Source organism: Aulonocara sp. 'chitande type north' Nkhata Bay, linkage group LG18 (genome assembly GCF_057382095.1).
Source record: "Aulonocara sp. 'chitande type north' Nkhata Bay isolate Kocher_YH1m ecotype deep benthic linkage group LG18, A_spYH_male_GT1.1, whole genome shotgun sequence".
NCBI classification, from domain to species: Eukaryota; Metazoa; Chordata; class Actinopteri; order Cichliformes; family Cichlidae; genus Aulonocara; species Aulonocara sp. 'chitande type north' Nkhata Bay.
In genome coordinates, this window is record NC_141361.1 from 25,000,934 (window position 1) to 25,022,582 (window position 21,649).

General features: G+C 41.1%; 1 protein-coding gene and 1 non-coding gene across 5 annotated transcripts; both read left to right on the forward strand.

Annotated features, from left to right (window-relative positions):
- The first annotated feature begins 412 nt into the window (after positions 1-412).
- ano8a (anoctamin 8a) lies at positions 413-21,605 on the forward strand. 4 transcript variants are annotated; one of them, XM_086270834.1, is made up of 18 exons: positions 414-772; positions 3,307-3,417; positions 6,390-6,522; positions 9,322-9,460; positions 9,568-9,664; positions 9,956-10,072; positions 10,221-10,348; positions 13,794-13,955; positions 14,657-14,809; positions 15,240-15,366; positions 15,542-15,597; positions 15,701-15,775; positions 17,515-18,012; positions 18,253-18,405; positions 18,484-18,675; positions 18,783-18,914; positions 19,127-19,237; positions 19,646-21,605. In XM_086270834.1, the coding sequence occupies exons 1-18, from the start codon at positions 574-576 to the stop codon at positions 20,306-20,308; spliced, it is 3,246 nt and encodes a 1,081-aa protein (XP_086126960.1). In that variant the 5' UTR covers positions 414-573; the 3' UTR covers positions 20,309-21,605. The 4 variants fall into 4 exon arrangements, with proteins under 4 accessions (XP_086126961.1, XP_086126960.1, XP_086126958.1 ...); XM_086270832.1 differs by having other exon boundaries at positions 18,250-18,405; positions 19,646-21,604; XM_086270836.1 differs by lacking the exon at positions 414-772 and adding an exon at positions 819-1,270 and having other exon boundaries at positions 18,250-18,405; positions 19,646-21,604.
- On the forward strand, positions 14,348-14,420 carry trnak-cuu (transfer RNA lysine (anticodon CUU)). The gene has a single exon. It is a non-coding gene; the product is annotated as a tRNA-Lys (tRNA).
- Positions 21,606-21,649: the final 44 nt, after the last annotated feature.

Below are 21,649 nucleotides of genomic sequence, written 5' to 3' on the forward strand. Positions count from 1 at the left end.
TGCAACCTCAGAAGATGATTTAAAAAGCAAACTAGTCTGAATTAATTTTTTTAATTCGCAAAAGACTCCGATGATATCCTGGGCAGAAAGAAGATTGATTTAAAAACCATTGGTTACGAGTTTACAATCAAAAGTATATTAGTTACAGATACAGGCCATTAAGTCCTGGTGATAACAGGCTATTAAGCTTGAGCACTGACTTAATTTAATATGCGAGAACTTCCAATCCTGAAGGGACTCAATACAATCCTGTTCACTTTGTAGATTTTCAATAAATATATTTTTTCAAAAAAACCAAAACATAAAGTGCACCTTCATACCGCCAGTGGACCTGCAGTCTGCTAGGTGTTCCCCTAAAACTCTGTCGTCACACAGTCACGACTGGTGCGCGTAACGTGTACATGCCATGATCATGTTCCTCCTCCTCTTCCTCCTCCTCCTCCTCCTCATCTATTCACATACATTAGGGTTTCCCTTTGCACGCAACAGCCATGAAATAAACGAAAAAATCAGAGTCCTCCGTGCGGTGCGGTCTTCCAGCCAATTCACCAACTGGAGTATTTGTGCACCACCATGCAAGCGGCGGGCACCGCGGCAGCTGATGCCGATGCTACTGTAAACAGTGGCAGCAGCAGCAGCGCCGCAGCCATAAGCGACAGAGACGGGGCAGGGGAGAGGATGGAGAGGACGGTGCCAAGCGAACAGCAGCAGGACAGGACCAACAACCAGCAGCAGCATCAACAGACGTCCTCAACCCCGTCTGGAGTGTTGAGTGAGTATCGCAGAGAAAGATTGAGGGGGTGGGGAGAGGGGTGAACTGCAAAATGTGTGTGTGGACTCGCTTTCTCTGTGGTCACAGAAAGCGAGTGTTTGTGTGCCTTTACCAAGAAAAAAGAAAAAAGAAAAAAAGAAATGAGTGAGAGAATGGGGATAATGCACAAACGATATGGTGCAGTCACTGGTGCTGAACAGACTTTACTGAATGACTCACTGGGGAGACAGGAGGGATCCGTCTGTGACTGGGTTGAGGTTTCCGTGTCCTTTAATTTCGCCGCTACACGGTGCGCATTCCGATTCAGGCAGGCCCGGGAAGAGTCCGAGGCAGGCTTTCTGGTCCACAGGTGCATGAAGGGCTGATATGCAACGGAGGTGTGTGTCCCGGCGGGCTGTCGGATACTGTGCGCTATACTCCGAAGACACTAAATAATGCGCTGCGAGCTCAGATGTCAGCTGTGACTTTACACGGAGAAATAGCATGCTACAGTAGTGAGTAAGCAAGAGGTGGATGGATGGATGGATGGATGGATGGATGGATTATGAAGATTATAAAAAGCAGTGAGAACTATATGCGCTGTCATCTTTTACTCCACTCTTCTGTGACAATTCATGGGGGTTTGCTCTGTGGTGGCATGTTTCAGGACGCATAGATACCTTGCCTTTATTAAAGACTCGGGTAATAGTCTGGGCCTCTTACTGTATAACCCTTACAGTCCAGGCCTGAACAGTGTCACGATAGCTACTGCTTTCATTTACGATCTGACTTCAACCAGCCAGCGTAAACCACACTGGGGGGAACTTTGGTGTCACATAATATATATACATACATAAAAAAGAACTTTAAACTTTCAAAGGTTTGGAAAGATATCCTACCATTTCCCATTGCTCTGTCAATCTGGAGGCTACAGCAGATTATCAAAGCTTCCGCCTTTCTGGTTTGTGTGTAGCCTGTTTGTTGAAGACTTTGCACTTCATGGATTCTTGCCTGCTGTTTGACCATTGCATGCTGGGAAACCACCCCATCCCAACTTGACTTGGCAACAGAGTATGTAAACAATATTTAGGCTTACTCCTGAATAAATATTTAAATTAGTAGTAAAATCAAACGGAAAAAACATGTTGAGAAGTAACTTTCTAAAAGCATTCTTGAGCTATAACTTGCTGTCTGATGAATCCCAACAAAAATATGACACAGAGTAAACTAAGACACAGTCTCATATTTGATCTAATATTTAATATTTACTGTTAGACTTGTTTTTTAGAGTCCCATTGCGCTTGATAAATATCATCATTCTCATTCGTTATGTGAAACCTCTCACGTTTGTATCAGTAAACTAGATGTTAAAATCACAATTAATGATCAGAAAAGCAAAACAAACTGCAAAACCTGGACTGATATAAAAACGCAGCTGTGAAAAAAAATATCCGATAGCCAGTGCTTAGTAAGTGTAATTTTGTTTGTCATGTTATGTATTAATTTATCTATAATTAATATGATAATTATGTCTCATGGTGTGCACCTGCTCCATTGCATTCTTATAGGCTATTAAATAAGCTCATCATTTAAAGATAATTTGACCCTAATTTGATAAAATGCTTCTTCCCGGGAGAGAAATTTGCATGTCAGACACACGTTCATGGCTTTAATGAGCATTTCTGTCATGGGGAACCAGCAAGAACATCGGTGTGCAGTACTCTGAAACACACAGAGCATGGAGTAGAACCGGCCAGTGTCTGTAGCTTGGCTTGGATCGCATCATTATGTCATACAAAACGTCAGATCTTTATGAATTTATTCATCGCATTTCTGGTTAGGTGTGATTGATGTTGGAGTTTATTAGTTATGTATTGAATGCAGTGAGCCACAAAATACTGTAACACAGAAGATGACAGCAGCACCGAAGGCCCTCAGAAAGAGGGCTAATACGTGCTGTAAGTAGGTGATGTGATATTGCAGAATGTGACATCCAGAAGACAGGCACACACTGAAAGAGTGTTACAGTATAATTCAGTGAACTATGAAGCGATTCGCCCATCACCGTGGCTGTCGCTCCTGAGCGTGAGCCACTGAAAACCAACGTGTGAAAGGCACAGCAATAAAAATGATGACTTCAGACTTCAGCGTGTCGTTATAATGCACAAGTGGGATGACGCTGCTGAGTACAACCGAGGCCTGTTGGTTTGTCAGCACTTAATTTTTATCTAGAGAGGCTTGAAAAAGTAGCTTGTTAGTGAGTATTTACTCACCGACCAGTTTGCAGATGGTTTGTTTGTTTGCCTCTCAGAACATTTGCTCAGTCACAGCACTATTAACCTTCACTGGAGATGACTCATTATTTTCTACATTTCAGTCCCTATGTCACCATGACAGAGCAAACAGTTAATAGTGAATGGAAAATGTTGTGATTAAACTGATATCAATGAAAAACTGGTCAGTTGTGGTTAGCATCTGTCTTTTTTCTCCTTAAACTTTGTTAACCCCAGTTTGACCCAGTCTCATCCTTTCTCTATATTACCTGTCTTTCTTAGATAAACTGTTTGGGAAGCGACTTCTACAGGCCAGGCACTTTATTATGTCACGGAAGTCCTGGTTAAAGATGGTTCCCACAGAGAACTGTGATATACTGATGACATTCCCAGGTACAGTAAGCTCAGACGTGTCCTGTTTGTTTTGTCTGTCCTGTGCTGAAGCCCTTGCTGCAGAGAGAACAGTGTTCATTTAATATCAGTGATGATCAGCCACCCACTTAGTCAGATGATTGTGACTATCAGATGGGCTCTGGGGACAATTAGAAATCTTCCATTTACTGTGCTTGTATTTGCACACCATCCCCTTCTGCAGTGTATTTTAATGAAGCTGTGAATTCGTTGGCCAAACCTTCACATATACAACACGAAAGTCCCATCCTATACATTATGTTGCATTTTAACATGACACCGTTTGTGTGGGGTCTATGTTAGACTGCTTTTGTAAATAATCTTTGGTGACATGAAATCCTGCAGCATATATGTTCAGTTTACTGCATCTGTCTGGTATTTCTACTCTTCATTTTCAAGACAGTGTGTCCTGGTTTTGAGGTGTACATTTTGCGACCTGAATTCCCAAAAAGGTGGGATGCTGTGTAAAAACAGAATACAATTATTTGCTGATCTCATAAATACATATTGTACTTACAGTGGAATACGGAAAACATCAAATGTTTAAAGTGAGACATTTGACCAAGACTGCAGGGGGACTCCTAATCCTCCAACCAGTGTAAAATCTTAACCAAATCAAACATGTGCATCATAAAGAATGAGATAACCATGTCCGGTCAGGGCCTGGGTTAACAAGGACTGCATCGGGTGCCGTTGGCCAACAGGGTGCTGGAGGAATCTGTGCTACTGTTGTTGAAAGATAAAGAAAGAGGAAAGGGGAAGGCATGTTTGAAGGTAAGGAGAGAGAAGGAAAGGCAGGGGAAAGTAGCAAATCTAGGGACTATAACTGGTAAAGAAAGAGAGCTGGCTGATATGATGGAGAGAAGGAAACTAAATATATTACGTGTGCAGGAGACCAGGTAGAATGGAACATTGTAGGTGGATTCAAGCTGTTTTACCATGCTGTAAGTAGGAAGAGAAATGAAGTAGGGGTAATCTTGTTGGAAGAGTGTGTGAACAGTGTTACTGAGGTGAAGAGATTTTCAAAGTGCCCAAAAGGGTAGATGTGAATAAAAAGAGAAAGAGGAACTCTGGAGTAAGTTGGATGACATGCAAGAGAGTGTCTGAAGGGGGAAGAGGGTGGTGATTGGAGCAGACGTCAATGGACATTTGCGCGACAGAAACAGAGGTGTTAAGTGGGTATGGTGTTAAGGAGAGAAACACAGAAGGACAGATGGGGGTGGATTTTTGCCAAAACTATAGAAATGGCTTTGGTAGGGAGGTAAGAGGGAGGACCACGGCATGACATATAAGATTGGAGGAAGGTGCACACAGGTGGATGACATCTTGTGCAGAACGTGCAGTCTTAAAGAGATAGGAGGCAGTAAGGTGGTGTCAGGAATGTAGTTATAGGGAACATCAGATGTCTGTAGGATAAGTGAAGGCAGATATAAGGATTAAATAATGCAACAGTCAAAGGACAATAAAGGTGAAGAAGAGAGTCCAGGCAGGACACGGTTGTCAAGGGTGAACTCTGACAGAAGAATGGCACCAAGAGTGAAAGGGATGGTAGTGAGACCTGCTATGATGTATGATTTGTAAATGGTGGCAGGAATTTGACAAAATTCCTCTCCCAAATTTCCAGTAACTGCTCTCCTCAGTCACCGGATTTTTACAGGCTGCTGTTAAAAGGAGAGGGGATGTTACACGGTGGTTTACACGACCCTGTCCCAACCTTTTTATGAGACATGTAATCATTATAAAATGGTACATTTTCTCAGCTTAAGTATTTAATATGTATTTGAAATGTCTTCTTGTCAATAAAATGTGTTTATGCAATTTTATTATCCTCATTATTAAGAACTGAGGTTATATATATATATAACCTCAGTTCTTATATATATATATAATGTCTCATATATATAATGTCTTATATATATAATGTAAAATGAATTTCATTTAACTTAATTAGAGTAAAGGGATGGTTGAGACTGTTAAGATGTTTAGTGGTAAAACAGGAATTGAAATGTAAACTCTTCGACATTGGATCTTACGATTACTGTGAAGATTTTTTATGATTAAGAAAACAAATCTGAAGAATGCGCGTCTGGTTTTTATGACCACTCTGAAAAATCTTTTCACTGCACACACTTCCTTTTGAGCCGACCTTCAGCAGAAACATCGGCTGCTTTGATTGTTTAGAGTTCAACTGTTTCCACCTATTTACGCTTTGATGTTTTAAGTCATTCATCTGAAAGTGCACACATGACGCACAGAATTGCACCTTAACTGTCTTATCTTGCGTACCTGCAGTTTTTAATCAAGGCAGGCACGCTTGAATTTTAACCAGAAAATGTAGTCTTATCGAGTCAGCTGAAGCAGTTTTTAATCAACCATAAATGGCTCAGTATGAGTTTATTCTAAGCAATCAAAGACAGCAGCTGTTACAAAATTGTAACTCAACAATGTGCAACAGTCAGAGCTGAATCTGATAGAAAGAAACACAGACGGCACATGTTTATATATAAATTGCACCTGTTTTAAAGCGTTTCCACGTTAGATGAACTTAACGTTGTAAATGCTTTTCAGTGTGATGTTTAGTGTTAGTAAGGTCTATAACAGTTTCATTACTGGTTCAAATTTTTCATAGTCAGCTGAAAAAGATTGATTGGTTACAGTCCTTCCTCAATAGCTTTTAAAAAAATCTTTGTGGTAAATGGAGACAAGTATTTAACTGGAAAGGCCTGTTACTGCCGCCTCCACCTCCCACCTACCTCCCTGCTTCATGACACTTCAGTCAGAGCTGTGAAAAACTGGCTTTGGTTCAGCCTCCTTACACAGCATCAAACATGTAATTTCCTTATAATTTTGATAAACGAGACTCTAAACCTGCCAAGTTAATGTAGACTGTAATAAAACTACATGTAAATGACATTAATGCGATTGATAAAAAATGTCAACATTTTCCCCTACAGACACAATAGATGACCACACTCTGCTGTGGCTTCTTAATCAGATTCGGGTTGGAATCCCACAAGTCAGCATCCAGGTTCGACAGCATAAACACACCCAGGCAAACGCCTTCTTCATCACAACAACGTTTGAGAAGTAGGTAACTCAAACTCTGTCTGTGTGTTAGGCCATTTTGACATTTTATACCATTATTGATTTACACCTGCTTCATCTTAGCCACAAACAAATACCCGGACTTAGTGTTGGGTCGTGGCAAATAAATGTGTTTTGGTATGAAAGAACTGTGTGTTTACAGCTCCGATTCAGTTAGGTGCAGTTAGATACAAAAATGTGAAGTATTAATTTTACATATATGATTAGATGGTTTTGGCATATACAGTTAGGCCCATAACTGTCTACTGTTTGTAGACAGTTATTTTTGTTTTTCCGTTACGTGATCTTGTGTGCACCGTCACAGTGGATTTTAAGATTAAAGCCCAGAGTTTCAGCTTTAATTAAAGAGTTTTTAAAAAAAAAGTTGTTTTTTTTTTTAAACTAACATCATTTTAAATACGAGGACTGTTTTTAATATTTGAAAATCCTTTGTAATCAATGACTGCCTCAGGTCTTGAACTCATGGACATTACCAAAGGCTTTGAATGCTGTGTTTGCACTTTGTCCCACATAGCAAAAAATGGTCTGAATCTGGCCCACACAATGTGCTTAGACATGGCCCGCATACCGCAAAGAATGACAGCCCTTTGGTGGCCAGGATCTGGTTTGCCAAAGGTGGCCCACACATGGGCCAGCACAAGGCCAATTGCAGACACACTGGTGGTCCTTTGCTGGCCCATGTGTGGATTACCTATGTGGGCCATGTGTAAGTTGTGTGTAGAGGCGGTTCTAGCCTGTTTGGCGCCCTGGGCAAACACTCCCTCTGGGGCATCTCTCTATATACTGGACTGTATGCAGCGGAGATGACAAGAAAGTTTACTTTGACTTCAGCAGCGAGCAGGCGCACCAAGGGCTCTCGCGCTCACTTTTCGCGTATAGAATTTCGAAAAAACATCGGTGCAAATTATAAGTCTGTATCATGATGTCTGGTGTTTTCGTGTTTGTTGTTTTGTTTTTATTTTGTTTTATTTTGCGAGTTGGTTATTAGATGCTACTCCAGCCAGCCAGAGAATCCCCCGCTGCCCCACCCTCTTCTCCCTGTACTGCAGTCAGCAGGCGCACCTCACAAACAGAGGGCACCCTTACTCCCAGCAAATAGAAAACCGATCAGTGCCTCTGCCATTCCCAATATGCGCTGGCATGACGTCGGGGCCGCATCAGAACGAGCATTTTTTATTTTTATTTTTTGCCGATGCCTATGATGCCGCCCCCCACCACGATGCCGCCCCGGGTAACCGCCCGTGTCGCCTGTATCAAAAACTGCTACTGGTTGAGTGCAGCCACGGGCCAGTTACAGACACACTACTGGCCCTGTGCTGGCCCAGAACAGTTTCAGCTCTGGCCCCAGATGTCAGCCTAATGTGTACCTTAATTAAGCCATGTAATAAGAACATGTGCATAATAGTGCAGATGTCGGCATGATACATTGCCGGCTTAATACCAGATCTGGGCCAGACCTCCTTGCAATTTGGGATAGCTCTGTCTGATCAGTTTGCACCATTTAATTTGTCTGAGTCAGAGCTGTACACATCACAGTTCATCCTGCTGCTTCTATCAGCATCATCATCATCGATAAACATGCCAGTCATACATGCCCATGCCATAACACTACCTCCACCATGTTTGACAGATGATGTGGTGTACTTTATTTCATCAACTGTTTCGATTTTTCTTCAGACTTTTCTCTTCCCATCATTCTGATATAAGCTCATCTTGGTTTCATCTCTTCTTTTTCAAGAACTGTGGAGGCTTTTTAGATGTTTTCTGGCAAAGTTTAATCTGATCTTCTAGTTCTTGAGTTTAACTGGTGGTTTTCTCTCCTTATTTACACTCATGAAGATGTCTGTTGATTGGAGATCTTGACAATGATACCTCCTCCAAAGTGTTCTTGACTTGGTCTGAAGTGTTTTTGTTAACCAAGGAAAAAAATTCACAATTCATCCGCTTTAGTTGTCCTCTGTGGTCTTTTTTTTTTTTAATTGGTGTTGAAGATCTAGCAAGTACATTCATTCATTTTAACAATGTACCAAGGTGGAGTGGGTGGAGGTGAGAATTAGGGTTGATTTGTGACTCTAGAATTGCAGCAAGAGTGAAAGACGGGTGAGACCTGCTATGATTTATGTTTTGGATACAGTGGCATGAACACAAAGACAGGAGGTAGTAGAGTTGAAGATGTTAAGATTTTCATTGGGAGGGACCAGAGTGGAAAAGATTAGAAATTAGTACATTAGAGGAACAGCTCAGGTTTAGTGGTATGGAGACAAAGTTAGAGAAGCAAGGAGATGATTTGGACATGTGCAGAGAACGTAGTGGATATATTGGAAAAAGACTGTGCCAGCTGCCAGGAAGAAGGAAAAGATGAAGACCACAAACGAGATTCATGGATGTGAAGGAGGACATGCAGTAATTTGGTGTGACAGAGGACGATGCCTGAGAGAAAGGGAGTCAGAGGCAGATGACCAGCTGTGTTACAAAAGACCAGGTCTTACCCAGCCCAAAAAAATTGGTATTTAGTCAATTGTTCCAATAATAATTTTGTGGAGTACTAAGTGTAAAATGTCACAGTCAATGAACAAACTCTAAGCAAGAAATGTAATTAGAGTATTAGAGTAAAATTATTTTGAACACATGTGACAAGTCATCCTCCACCTCCACTTGTATTCACTGCAGTTTGATATTCACCGGCCCTTAATGTACCTAAATAATGAAACATTTTCAGTGCCGCGTCTGTGCAGTGTCAGTTCTCCATCAGGGTTTATGCTGCTGTTCATTCACCCTCAGCTTACTGCAAGGAGCGGAGCAGATGGGCATGCACAAGAACGTTAAACCACAGTTTGGTGGTGGCATGCGGCGCTTTTCCTGTGAGGAGGACAACATCTATGAGAACATTGAGAGCGAGCTCTGCTTTTTTACCTCTCAGGTTAGAAGCCAAACCCTGGGTCATGTTTGAATATCTTAAACAGTATAAACGGATTAAAATGTATGTGTTCCTTCTTTTTCCTGCTTCGTGTTCGTGGTTTTGTTCAGGAGCGCCAGAGCATCATTAAGTACTGGCTCGATAACCTGCGAGCCAAGCACGGGGAGGTGCTTCACAACATTCACTTCCTGGAGGGACAGCCAATCAGTATGCTGGGGGTTTTTTATGAGCACTTTATATTGAGGCATTCCTTAAACACTCCACAAATTCATTTGCTTTTAAATGCAATATTTCATATTTTATCCGAAGTACAAATAGATGCCAAGTTCATCATGAACATCTGTTGTTCTAACACAAGAACCCTCACTGAAAACTATCAGGACATCCACTGTTAGAGTTTTACTTGTTTCACTAAGATAAACTTAATGTATTGTTTTTTTGCTTGATTACATGAGATTTTAGAATCCATGTTTTTCCAAACTTGATGTGTCTCTTTAGTTCCAGAGCTGATAGCTCGGGGGGTGATCCAGCAAATGTTTCCTCTTCATGAGCAGAGGATACTCAACCAGCTGATGACATCTTGGGTCCAGGCTGTATGTGAGAGGCAGCCCCTCGGTAGGAACATTTACTTTGGAGGGCAGTAAACAGAAGGCCTCCATTAGGCCTACATACAGTTATAAGGAATATTAAATGACACTGTAAAACATTATGTGATGCCTTCAAATCCTAAACCCTCAACATTTTCAATTTTTCTACTTTGTAGATGACATCTGTGACTACTTTGGGGTGAAGATTGCCATGTATTTTTCTTGGCTGGGTTTCTACACCAACTCCATGCTTTATCCTGCTGTCATTGGTTTTCTCCTCTGGATGCTAGCAGAGGCTGACCAGGTACTTGGACCATTTTTTTTCTTTCTTGAAAACATTTGTAATTTTTGGACACAGATTTTTGACAGTAAATTTGCCTCTGTACACAACCACAGTGGGTTTCAAATACTCAGAAGTAACTGGACAATTGACTACAAACAGAAAAAGCACGTTCCCTCATTATTTCTTGATTAATTAGGAAAAGATCAAAGCTCTAGAGCTGATTCCAAGTGTTCAGCTTGTATTTGGTATTTCTTCTGTTCTCACTATGAGGTCCAAATAGATGTTGATGCAAATGCAGGTCATCATTAATTAGAAAAAAAGAGTGTTTGATGAAAAAATTATTTCCAGGAAACACAACTTCACAACATGTAGCCAAGTCAAAAACACCCTTGAGGATGTAGGCATGTCATTGTCAACAATCGGTAATGTACAGAATTTAAACAACTCTACATCAAGTCTACAATCAACAGTTGCCTTCATGTGTGGAAGGGTTTGTAAACACTGTATTTCCTTGTTCCTCTTGTATTTCCTTGTTGTAACAAGGTGCAAAACACTGGATACACTCAGTAACAAGGAGGCCAGATTATGCTTCCCCAGACAACACCTACAGTGGGGCAAAAAAGTATTTAGTCAGCCACCGATTGTGCAAGTTCTCCCACCTAAAATGATGACAGAGGTCAGTAATTTGCACCAGAGGTACACTTCAACTGTGAGAGACAGAATGTGAAAAAAAAATCCATGAATCCACATGGTAGGATTTGTAAAGAATTTATTCGTAAATCAGGGTGGAAAATAAGTATTTGGTCAATAACAAAAATACAACTCAATACTTTGTAACATAACCTTTGTTGGCAATAACAGAGGTCAAACGTTTACTATAGGTCTTTACCAGGTTTGCACACACAGTAGCTGGTATTTTGGCCCATTCCTCCATGCAGATCTTCTCGAGAGCAGTGATGTTTTGGGGCTGTCGCCGAGCAACACGGACTTTCAACTCCCACCACAGATTTTCTATGGGGTTGAGGTCTGGAGACTGGCTAGGCCACTCCAGGACTTTCAAATGCTTCTTACGGAGCCACTCCTTTGTTGCCCGGGCGGTGTGTTTTGGATCATTGTCATGTTGGAAGACCCAGCCTCGTTTCATCTTCAAAGTTCTCACTGATGGAAGGAGGTTTTGGCTCAAAATCTCACGATACATGGCCCCATTCATTCTGTCCTTAACACGGATCAGTCGTCCTGTCCCCTTGGCAGAAAAACAGCCCCATAGCATGATGTTTCCACCCCCATGCTTCACAGTAGGTATGGTGTTCTTGGGATGCAACTCAGTATTCTTCTTCCTCCAAACACGACGAGTTGAGTTTATACCAAAAAGTTCTACTTTGGTTTCATCTGACCACATGACATTCTCCCAATCCTCTGCTGTATCATCCATGTGCTCTCTGGCAAACTTCAGACGGGCCTGGACATGCGCTGGCTTCAGCAGCGGGACACGTCTGGCACTGCGGGATTTGATTCCCTGCCGTTGTAGTGTGTTACTGATGGTGACCTTTGTTACTTTGGTCCCAGCTCTCTGCAGGTCATTCACCAGGTCCCCCCGTGTGGTTCTGGGATCTTTGCTCACCGTTCTCATGATCATTTTGACCCCACGGGATGAGATCTTGCGTGGAGCCCCAGATCGAGGGAGATTATCAGTGGTCTTGTATGTCTTCCATTTTCTAATGATTGCTCCCACAGTTGATTTTTTCACACCAAGCTGCTTGCCTATTGTAGATTCACTCTTCCCAGTCTGGTGCAGGTCTACAATACTTTTCCTGGTGTCCTTCGAAAGCTCTTTGGTCTTGGCCATGGCGGAGTTTGGAGTCTGACTGTTTGAGGCTGTGGACAGGTGTCTTTTATACAGATGATGAGTTCAAACAGGTGCCATTCATACAGGTAACGAGTGGGGGACAGAAAAGCTTCTTACAGAAGACATTACAGGTCTGTGAGAGCCAGAGATTTTCCTTGTTTGAGGTGACCAAATACTTATTTTCCACCCTGATTTACGAATAAATTCTTTACAAATCCTACCATGTGAATTCATGGATTTTTTTTTCACATTCTGTCTCTCACAGTTGAAGTGTACCTCTGGTGCAAATTACTGACCTCTGTCATCATTTTAAGTGGGGGAACTTGCACAATCGGTGGCTGACTAAATACTTTTTTGCCCCACTGTATAACACAAAAGCCTGCACAGTTCTGAACAGGTGAAACCAAAATTAACGAGTGAAAAGAAAAGCAAGAAGAAGTAGAGAAACAGCTCATGAAGCATGCCACATTATCTATTAAAACATGTTGGTGGCAGCGTCATGGTATGACTGCAGTGGAACCGGTTCACTAGTGTTTTCTGATAGAAGTAATGGGATGAATTGGAAGTGTACAAGGCTATACTCTCTACTCAGCCTCAGACAAATATTACAAAACTGATCAGACATTGCTTCACGGTGCATTTACAAAGCAAAGAAATCGGATATACTTCACTGGCTGGGTCTGTCATCCAACAGAGCATGCTTTTCAGGTATTAAATACAAAACTGAATGTAGAGACCCACAAACAAGCAGCAACTGAACACAGATCCTGGACAGCCTGAAAGGATTTTCAGGATTTAAAAATAAATAAATAAAAAATCTTTACAATTAAAATTATGCCAGTTTGTCCAATTTCCTTTGAAATGGATGCCTGTGTATAAAACCAGCTTTAATTTCAAAGCAGGTCAAGCCAAACCTTTGTAAAAGGCCTTAAATTAAACATGAAAGTCTGCACTTCAGTCACACCTTCATTGATTTAAAATCCACTGTGGTGGTGTACAGGGGCAAAATAACAACAACAAAAAAAAAGCATATTAATCTCAGGAAAATATTAAATTTTTTCTTTAGCTTGTTGTGGAAATTGAAAAAAATGTATTTGTATAAAGCAAATTCAGAGTATTATGTCATCAAACATATGGCTGTGGACCACTAAATATTCAAATAGATGATAGTTGATCTACACGGAAATAATCGTATTCGTTTCAGCGTATCGTTTTCTGGTTTGGCTCTCCTGACACTATAAATACTCTGGCACAGAGGCTTTTAATTTGAATGTGTGAGATTGAAAAGATAGCAGTCCCCGACAGGAAGTAGGCAGCTTTGATTTATGGTCAAGCTGACGTGCTGGCACGGTGAAAGCCGAACAGACAAAAATCCCTCTTCACGATCGCACAGTCGCTATGTAACATGTAAGGAGTAAACACTGGGGTAGTATGCATGAAAGTAAATATGAAATTTCCACTGAATTGCCTCTAATGTTTTTCATAAAATGCTTAAACTGTTTATAAGTTAAAGCAACACATGATACAAACTAAATAATCTAATCAGTGGCACTGCATGGTATAACTTTATCATCACATGTTACAGCATTTTGTCTTTGGTTCTCTAATGCTCCTGCTCAGACCAGTCAGGATATCTGCTGTGTGGTTTTTGCCCTCTTCAACGTTGTGTGGGCGACTTTGTTTCTGGAGCGCTGGAAGAGGCGAGAGGCAGAGCTGGCTTACAGGTGGGGCACTCTGGATACCCCCACAGAGTCCTTAGAGGAGCCCAGACCTCAGTTCAGGGTGAGCACTGTTTCAGATCTTATACCACCAAGAATTTTTCAGTGATAATGATAATAAACTTCTAAAGCTTTTTTTTTTTAATTAATGGATTTACACGCAGACTTTGAATTCTTTTATTCAGCATTTCCATTTTTATCAAAGTAAAAAGCTATATCGCTGTCTTTGCATGATGCAAGGGATCAGTTACTCAGTTCTGCAGCAACTCAGTTGCGTCACAATTCCAGGAAATGTGATCAACGTGTTTCTAAGAGTATTGTGTGAGTGTGAGTGTGTCTGCGCGGGGGGTGGAGGTGTCCAACTCACTGTGTCCTGCTGTGAGGAATGAATAGAAAACTGCAAGGGGGGGGGGGGTTAATGCCTCAAAAGGGGAGTGTGGGAACTCCTCAGCACAAGCCCGGCTAGCTCAGTCGGTAGAGCATGAGACTCTTAATCTCAGGGTCGTGGGTTCGAGCCCCACGTTGGGCGTGATAGCTTTTAAAGAAGCTATTAGGAAGATCTGACTTCTTGGCAGGCAATGTTGCAAATTTTACTGATGGCACGAGTTTCATGTAACAAATTATATAGAGAGAATTAGCTGTTTGCTGTGATAAGACACCTCATTTCATTTTTACACTTCGAATGATGACAAAAATCCCAAAATAGCCTCCAATCTCATATTCAGCCTGCCCCGTGTGTTCCCTCCGCCTCTGCTGTCTCTGCAGGGAGTGAAGCGTTGCAGTCCTATAACTGGCTGTGAGGAGTTCTACTACCCACCCTGGAAGAGAGCTCTGTTCAGATGGCTGGTCAGCCTGCCCATCTGCCTCCTCTGTCTCTGCTTCGTCTTCCTTGCTATGCTCCTCTGCCTAGAACTGCAGGTTTGACACCCAGAACAACCGTGTGCAGGTTCAGTGAGACAAAATGAATTTAATATAGTCATGGAGATTATGTATATCTGTGTTTAATTCTACTCTTAATGAAATAAATACAGTATATAAGGAGTTTAACAAGAGAGGTAAAAAGTGAGAACAAATTTGCTTCAGACCAATAAAGTCTATCTTTACTCTGTCATAACGTTACCATGTTTTGTTTTGTTTTTTTAATAAAAGCTATGAAGAATGTAAGATCCATGTCAACTGGTAGTCCTGAGTAATGTGTTATTTTCTAAAACAGGTTAAACAGACCATAATCAACTACACCTCCTACCTGCTCACATTCATTTAATGGCCTTTTAAAAATAGCCCAGGGATTTGAGACATGAATGAACAGGCCATTAAAAATGTATCATACTTCTATTTCACTTTGCAGGAAGTGGTGATGGAGATTCAGGAGCTGCCTAGTATTACAAGATTCATTCCGAAGATACTTCTGGCCATGACAGTAACTGTATGTGATGAAGTGTATAAGAAGATCGCCTACTGGCTCAATGACATGGGTAAGAAGAAATTAAATTTAATGAAGCGTACTTGCCCATGACTGTGATTTAGATTATGTAACTCTTTGGTATGTAGAAGGCTGTCCTATGTCCTAGTCTGCATTTTTACTTTTTGTTAGAGGAAAAACTCCTGCACACTGAATAACACTATTCTTATTTGCATTTCTTTGCCTAGAAAACTACAGACTCCAGAGTGCCTATGAGAATAATCTCATCATCAAGATGGTTTTTGTAAGTCATTATTTCCCCTCATTTGGGGATAAAAACAGTTTACCATGAACGAGTGAGTGAGTGAGCGTTTGCATTTCTGCAATGCTTTCTTCTTGTTTTGCAGTTTGAATTCATCAATTCTTACCTTAGCCTTTTCTACATTGGATTCTACCTCAAGGACATGGAGAGACTAAAGGAGGTAACCACAGTTTTATTTATTAAAAGTAATTTTATCTTCAAATGCCCAAATGTCACTTTGCTGAACACTGGGCACCGTGGCCCAAAGTAGCGACTCTACACCTGAAACTTGGCAGTTTGCAGTACTAACCTTGTTGTTGTCTGCAATTTTATCAACCAAACTGATTAACCAAAGGATTTTTTTCAGCTGCAGACAGCTTGGTTATTAAGTTAAAATGAGCGCCATATTTTATTTAGTATTTGGGGGCTTTTCACATGAGTTCATTTCCATTCAAGTCAGGAAGTGGAAATAAAACATTACATTAATGGTTGTTGATATTAACTTTATATCTAATTCAGGTTCAGCTACAAAGACATAAACTAACAACCTCAAACCATATGATCACATGACAAAAATGACTTGAATATTCAAATTCATAAGGTCCCTATTATATGTGTGTGTGTGTGTATATATATATATATATATATATATATATATATATATATATATATATATATATATATATATATATATATATATACTGTGTGATGTCAACAGCTAAGCAACTTGAATTTTTATTGTTGTTTCCTTTTGAAGGGGTGTTTTTCCCAACTGGAAACTAATTATGCCAACAGCACATGAATGCAGCATTAGTAGAAATACTTATTTTTTATTAAAAAAGCACTACACACCCAAAAAAGGTATTTTATCCCCAAAATTCTTATAAATACAATATGACAATAGTATGCTATGTTATATTATAGTAAATATTACTGCTGTCTTATAGGTGAACCATTTTTTCAAATGTGCAAAGGTTACATTAAGGCAGGTATTTTGTTTGAGTCTACAAATTCTGAGTGAGTGAACATAGAGTCACGTGGCAAAGTGTAAGGCTACAATCCAATGTCACTGTTTAGGTGAGAGATTTAATGTTAGTTGTGTAATACCGTATAAAGGTCTTCAGCTATCCCTCATTTTTTTGTATTTTGCCAATACAATAGATGCTGTGATTTCTTTAAACTTGCAAACAACAATGAAAGTACAGTAGATGAAGCAAAAACCAGTTTGTTCCAACAACCTCAAAAGTCAATATTTGATATGACCACTTTATTTTTCAGTACAGCCTGAACTCTCCTAAGAAAGCTTTCTTCAAGCAGTCATCAGGAGTAGTTCTCCAGGCTTCTTGAAGGACCTTCAAAGATCTTCTGATGTAGGGTGCCTTTTGTTCCATTATCTGTCAAAATGATAATGATTCTGAAACGGTCTGTCTGCAGTAGATTGTTTTTAAGCCTGCAACTTGGCACACAAAAAGAAATTGGTCAGGTACAAGGACTGAGTGAAAAAGCAGCCAATGTCTAAAGAAAAGCTTTGGAAGACCTTTAGAAAGCCTGGAGAACTACTGATCCACACCAGTTTAAAACAAAAATTAGAAACAAGTCTATTCCATTCTGAGTCCCAGAGGGATCCCTGTCAGTCACAGTGCAAACGATGCACGGTGCAGAAGTAAATTTAAAGAATTGAGGGTTGCTCAAGACTATTGCACAGCATGGCATAATAATGAAACACTGCATTTGTTGCCCTAAACTTTAAATCATACAAGATCAAAGCTTTAACAGCAACACCCACAATTTCTTGAACTAAGCACCAGTTTATTATGAATCCCAGAGTCTGTTTTTTCTTTTACTCAACAATCACTGGGTCTTGCTTTGATGTCATTCTTACATTCAGCATAGTAACAGATCCCGTCCTTCTCTTCACAGATGCTAGCTACTCTACTGATTTTCCGCCAGTTCTTACAGAACATCAAAGAGGTCCTTCAGCCTTACCTGTATGAGCAAAACAAGCTCGGTGTGTTCACTCCAAAGGTGCTGTGGGAGCTTCTCCAAGCCATCGTGCTCAAATATGGCCGCCTGGCTCTGGGAAAGGCTCAAGCTTCAATGACATCCTATTCCTTTCTGAGTCCCAGAGGAATTCCTGTGAGTCACAGTGCAAACGGTAACCCAGAGCCAAAGAGAAGAGGAGATCTGAAAGCAGGATTCAGGCTGACAGAGGAAGAGTGGGACATGACAGACAGTGCCATGAAGCAACGTAAAGTCAGCTTCACCGAGAAGGTCGACTACCAGGATGTCACAATGGACACGCAGGCAGCGGATGACAGCTCCCTAGAGGACAGTCCCACGCTGGTGGAGGAGGGCATGGATCCTTCCAGTATTTTTGATAGCTGCGATGAGGACAGTGATTGTGAAGTGCTGCCTCAAGTATGTGGTTTTCTTAATTGAACTGTGTATCAGATTCTATTGCTGCTTCGTATTCTTGCCGTATGTCTTTAAGATGCAAAATTGACGTCCTTTGCTTTAATAGGTATCAAAGGTCTCAATATTACACTGTGCTGTTTGAGAGTCATTTATCTCACAATATCACAACTAAAGTATGCAATGCAAAGCTATAGAATTAAAGCTCCTGTTACTACATTAGCAGTCTAATATTTACTTTAGCAGGACACCAAAGACAATACCACCTCTGTCTGTCAGAGAAGAAGGAATGTGGGGGAGGGCAATGATGACAAGAAATCATGGATCGATCCACCGGAAGAGCCAAAAACTGTCACTCTGACCCAGGCCGAGATTGAGAGTTGTATGCAGACATACGAGGTAGGACTACACTTAAATTGAAAATAATTTAACATTTAATAGAAATTTTGTTGCTTAACGACAACTTGACCCTGACAGGACACACTTCAGGACTACCAGGAGATGTTCATTCAGTTTGGCTATGTGGTGCTTTTCTCTTCTGCGTTTCCGCTGGCGGCCATGTGCGCCCTTATCAACAACATCATCGAAATACGCAGCGATGCCCTGAAGCTCTGTACCGGCCTGCAGAGACCGTTTGGGCAGAGGGTGGAGAACATAGGACAATGGCAGGTCAGTGTGTGTCATGCTTTGAAAAATGTCAGAAAAGCCTCCAGGCTCCAGTGTGCACAGCAGGGGCATCTGATAATATGTAAATATCTCTCCCTGTGTGTCACCAGACTGCGATGGAGGCCATGGGCTTGATAGCCATTATAGTTAACTGCTACCTTATTGGTCAGTGCGGGCAGCTTCAACGTCTGTTCCCCTGGCTTAGTCCTGAAATGACCATCATCTCCATCGTCCTATTGGAGGTATTTGCAGTCGTGTAAATTTGGCAGGGAAGACCTTTGTTTGTTTTCTGTAAATGTGGAAAATGATATTTTCTTATATTTATTGTGATTTTTGGTATTTGTATGACATGTTCAATAGAAATATTAAAGACAGGCGGGAGTGGGAGAATGCCATTGTGCCTTGGTGGAACTGTGTGTTGAGAGTGTCCCTTTGTGGTCTTGGTGGTTTACAGCACTTTGCAATCCTCCTAAAGTACATCATCCATGTTGCCATCCCTGATATCCCTGGCTGGGTAGCAGAAGAGATGGCCAAGCTAGAGTACCGACGAAGGGAAGCTTTCAAGGTATAACTGTGATAGCTTGAAAGACCTTCGGCCAACGTAAGGCTTGCTGTTGGCTGCATACTGTGTCATGTCTTTGTATATCTCTACATTTGTGCCCCTTGGTGCCTCATGGTGTGCATTATCCAACAATGCACACCAGTGAAGCCTTTTCTGATTGTAATGAAGAAGTAACTGTTTGTGTTTGTCTGTATAGTCTTGTTGGCATCTTGTCGTGATGATAAGTCTCATTATAGAGATAGCAACACAACTATGAGCCAAAATGGAAAAAAATCTAGATATTTGTATTTATGTTTGCATTTCATCACTGTTAGTATATATATATTTTAAATGGATAATATTTCAATGTATATTTCTATATGTATTTATCCCTCATCTTCTCTCTTTAATGTCAAACTTCTCCTTCTTTAGAAGCATGAGCTGCAGGCCCAACAACACTTCCAGCAGCAGCTCAGGCGCCGGCGTGAAGAAGAAGAGCTTCAGCGTCATGCTGAGCTGCAGGCCGAAGCCCGTCAGGAGAGTGACTGCCATAAGGCAGACACCCAGCACCAGCATCACCATGACAAAACACAAGTAAGCAAGCCAGGGGACAAGCCCAAGAGACCAAGCTCTCTGCTGGGAAACAACAATGTGATGAAGCTTAAGCAGATCATTCCTCTTCAGGGGAAGTTCTCCTCCGGCACGTCACGCTCACCGGCTCAGTCCCCAACGGGAGGCGAAGCAAAGCTCCCGGGATTTCTGAAGTTCTTGAAGTCACCTGAGGTGAAAAAAGAGCCAGCAGTGGCAGTTGGAGCCACGCAGGGGTCAACAGTGACCTCTTCAGTTCCCCCTAGTGGCCAGGAGAGGTCACAATCCCCCAACCGGACATTCAGTCCTGGGAAGCTGTTCAGCTTCAGCAAGTCAGAGGGTACTGTGGTGTGCGCAAATGGGACACAGCTGACCACCCAGGCTGCTAACACTCAACCCAGTAGGGTTGAGTTAAACACATCCTCAGAGGAATTACCCTCGAATGAGTCAGATAAAGCTGAATCGAAACAACTGACTGATTTAGAAAGCTCCAACTCAAAGACTTAATAAATGATCAGCCAAACCAGTGTATTATTATAAAGTGGAGAGCAGAATACAAGTGACATTGATGCACCTGCACTGCAGAATATTAGTCATGAGGACCACATGTAAAGTCAGCGAGGATTAGACTTTCACACTTCATGCAACTTACTTCTCACAAAACATTAAACTGTATCTATTAACACTCGACTATCTAACTTCCATGTAAAAATGTACAGTAAGCATAACTCCTTGAATGGAGCTTGAGTAACCTTTAATGAAGGTTCAATTACTGCATGAGTGGTTTTCAACAGCACCAAACACTGTATTGATGTGAACGATAGCTCCCCCCCTCAATTTCCAGGACTTTATCACCAATGAGCCCTTTTGTCAGAGGTCACGAGCAGCAACTTGCCATTCTGTGTTTATTTCTCCTTCATTTTGATGCCTGTATAAAATGCATGTTGCATTATGTGCATGCATTACTTCTCCATTATGTCTTTTTAGTTGTGAAGCACTTTCAAAGCCATTGTATTCCTCCGCAATAGGTCAGATTTATTCACTGTGACCATAAAAAAATATTCTATTTTTCTTAACTTTGATTTTCTATGAATTATTTTACTACATAAATTAGTGAATGTACTTCCTTGATGCAAATAAATCTCACTTTAATAAACGCCCATCGAGAAATAAAACACTCACTGTATGACTGACCGCGCTGCTGGATCAATTTCTTTGCTGGATGTAGGGCTTGAATTAAAACGCTCATATACATTCAGAGGCCAGTTTATTAGGTATATCTGTTCAACTGCTTGTTTAGCCATGCAGACATAGTCCAGATGAACTGCTGTAGTTCAAACTGAGCATCAGAACGGGAAAAGAAGGAACACATGGTTGTTGGTGCTAGAGAGGTTGGTCTTAAGTATTTTGGAAACTGAGCTGATAGGTAGGCAATAGTAACTCAAATTATCAGGATCTCTGAATGCACAACATATCAAACCTTGAAGCTGATGGGCTACACAGCAGAAGACCAAAGCAGGTGTGATTGTTGTCAAGAAAAGAACAGGAAAGTGAGGCTACAATTTGCAAAGGTTAACCAAAACTGGACAATAGAAAATTTGAGCAATTTCCATTTTGCAATAATTGTGTGATCCTATCATGTCAATATGGACCAAAACCTCTGAAATATGCTTCCAGCCCTTGGTTGGATCTATGCTGTGGAGAATTCAGGCATTTCTGAGGGTACAAGTGGGTCCAACCAATTATTAAAAGAACTGTACTTAAGTGGTCATTGGTGTATTCTCTTATATAAACATGGTATTAAAGCTTTCAGGTGCCAAGCTATAAAAAAATAAACAAGTGTTTAAA

Coding starts and splice junctions, on each gene's coding strand:
- ano8a (XM_086270832.1), top strand. CDS start 574: ATGCAAGCGGCGGGCACCGCGGCAGCTGATGCCGATGCTACTGTAAAC. Junction 15,776..17,514: donor ACATGGAGAGACTAAAGGAG/GTAACCACAGTT, acceptor TTCTCTTCACAG/ATGCTAGCTACTCTACTGAT. Junction 18,013..18,249: donor ATTGTGAAGTGCTGCCTCAA/GTATGTGGTTTT, acceptor TATTTACTTTAG/CAGGACACCAAAGACAATAC.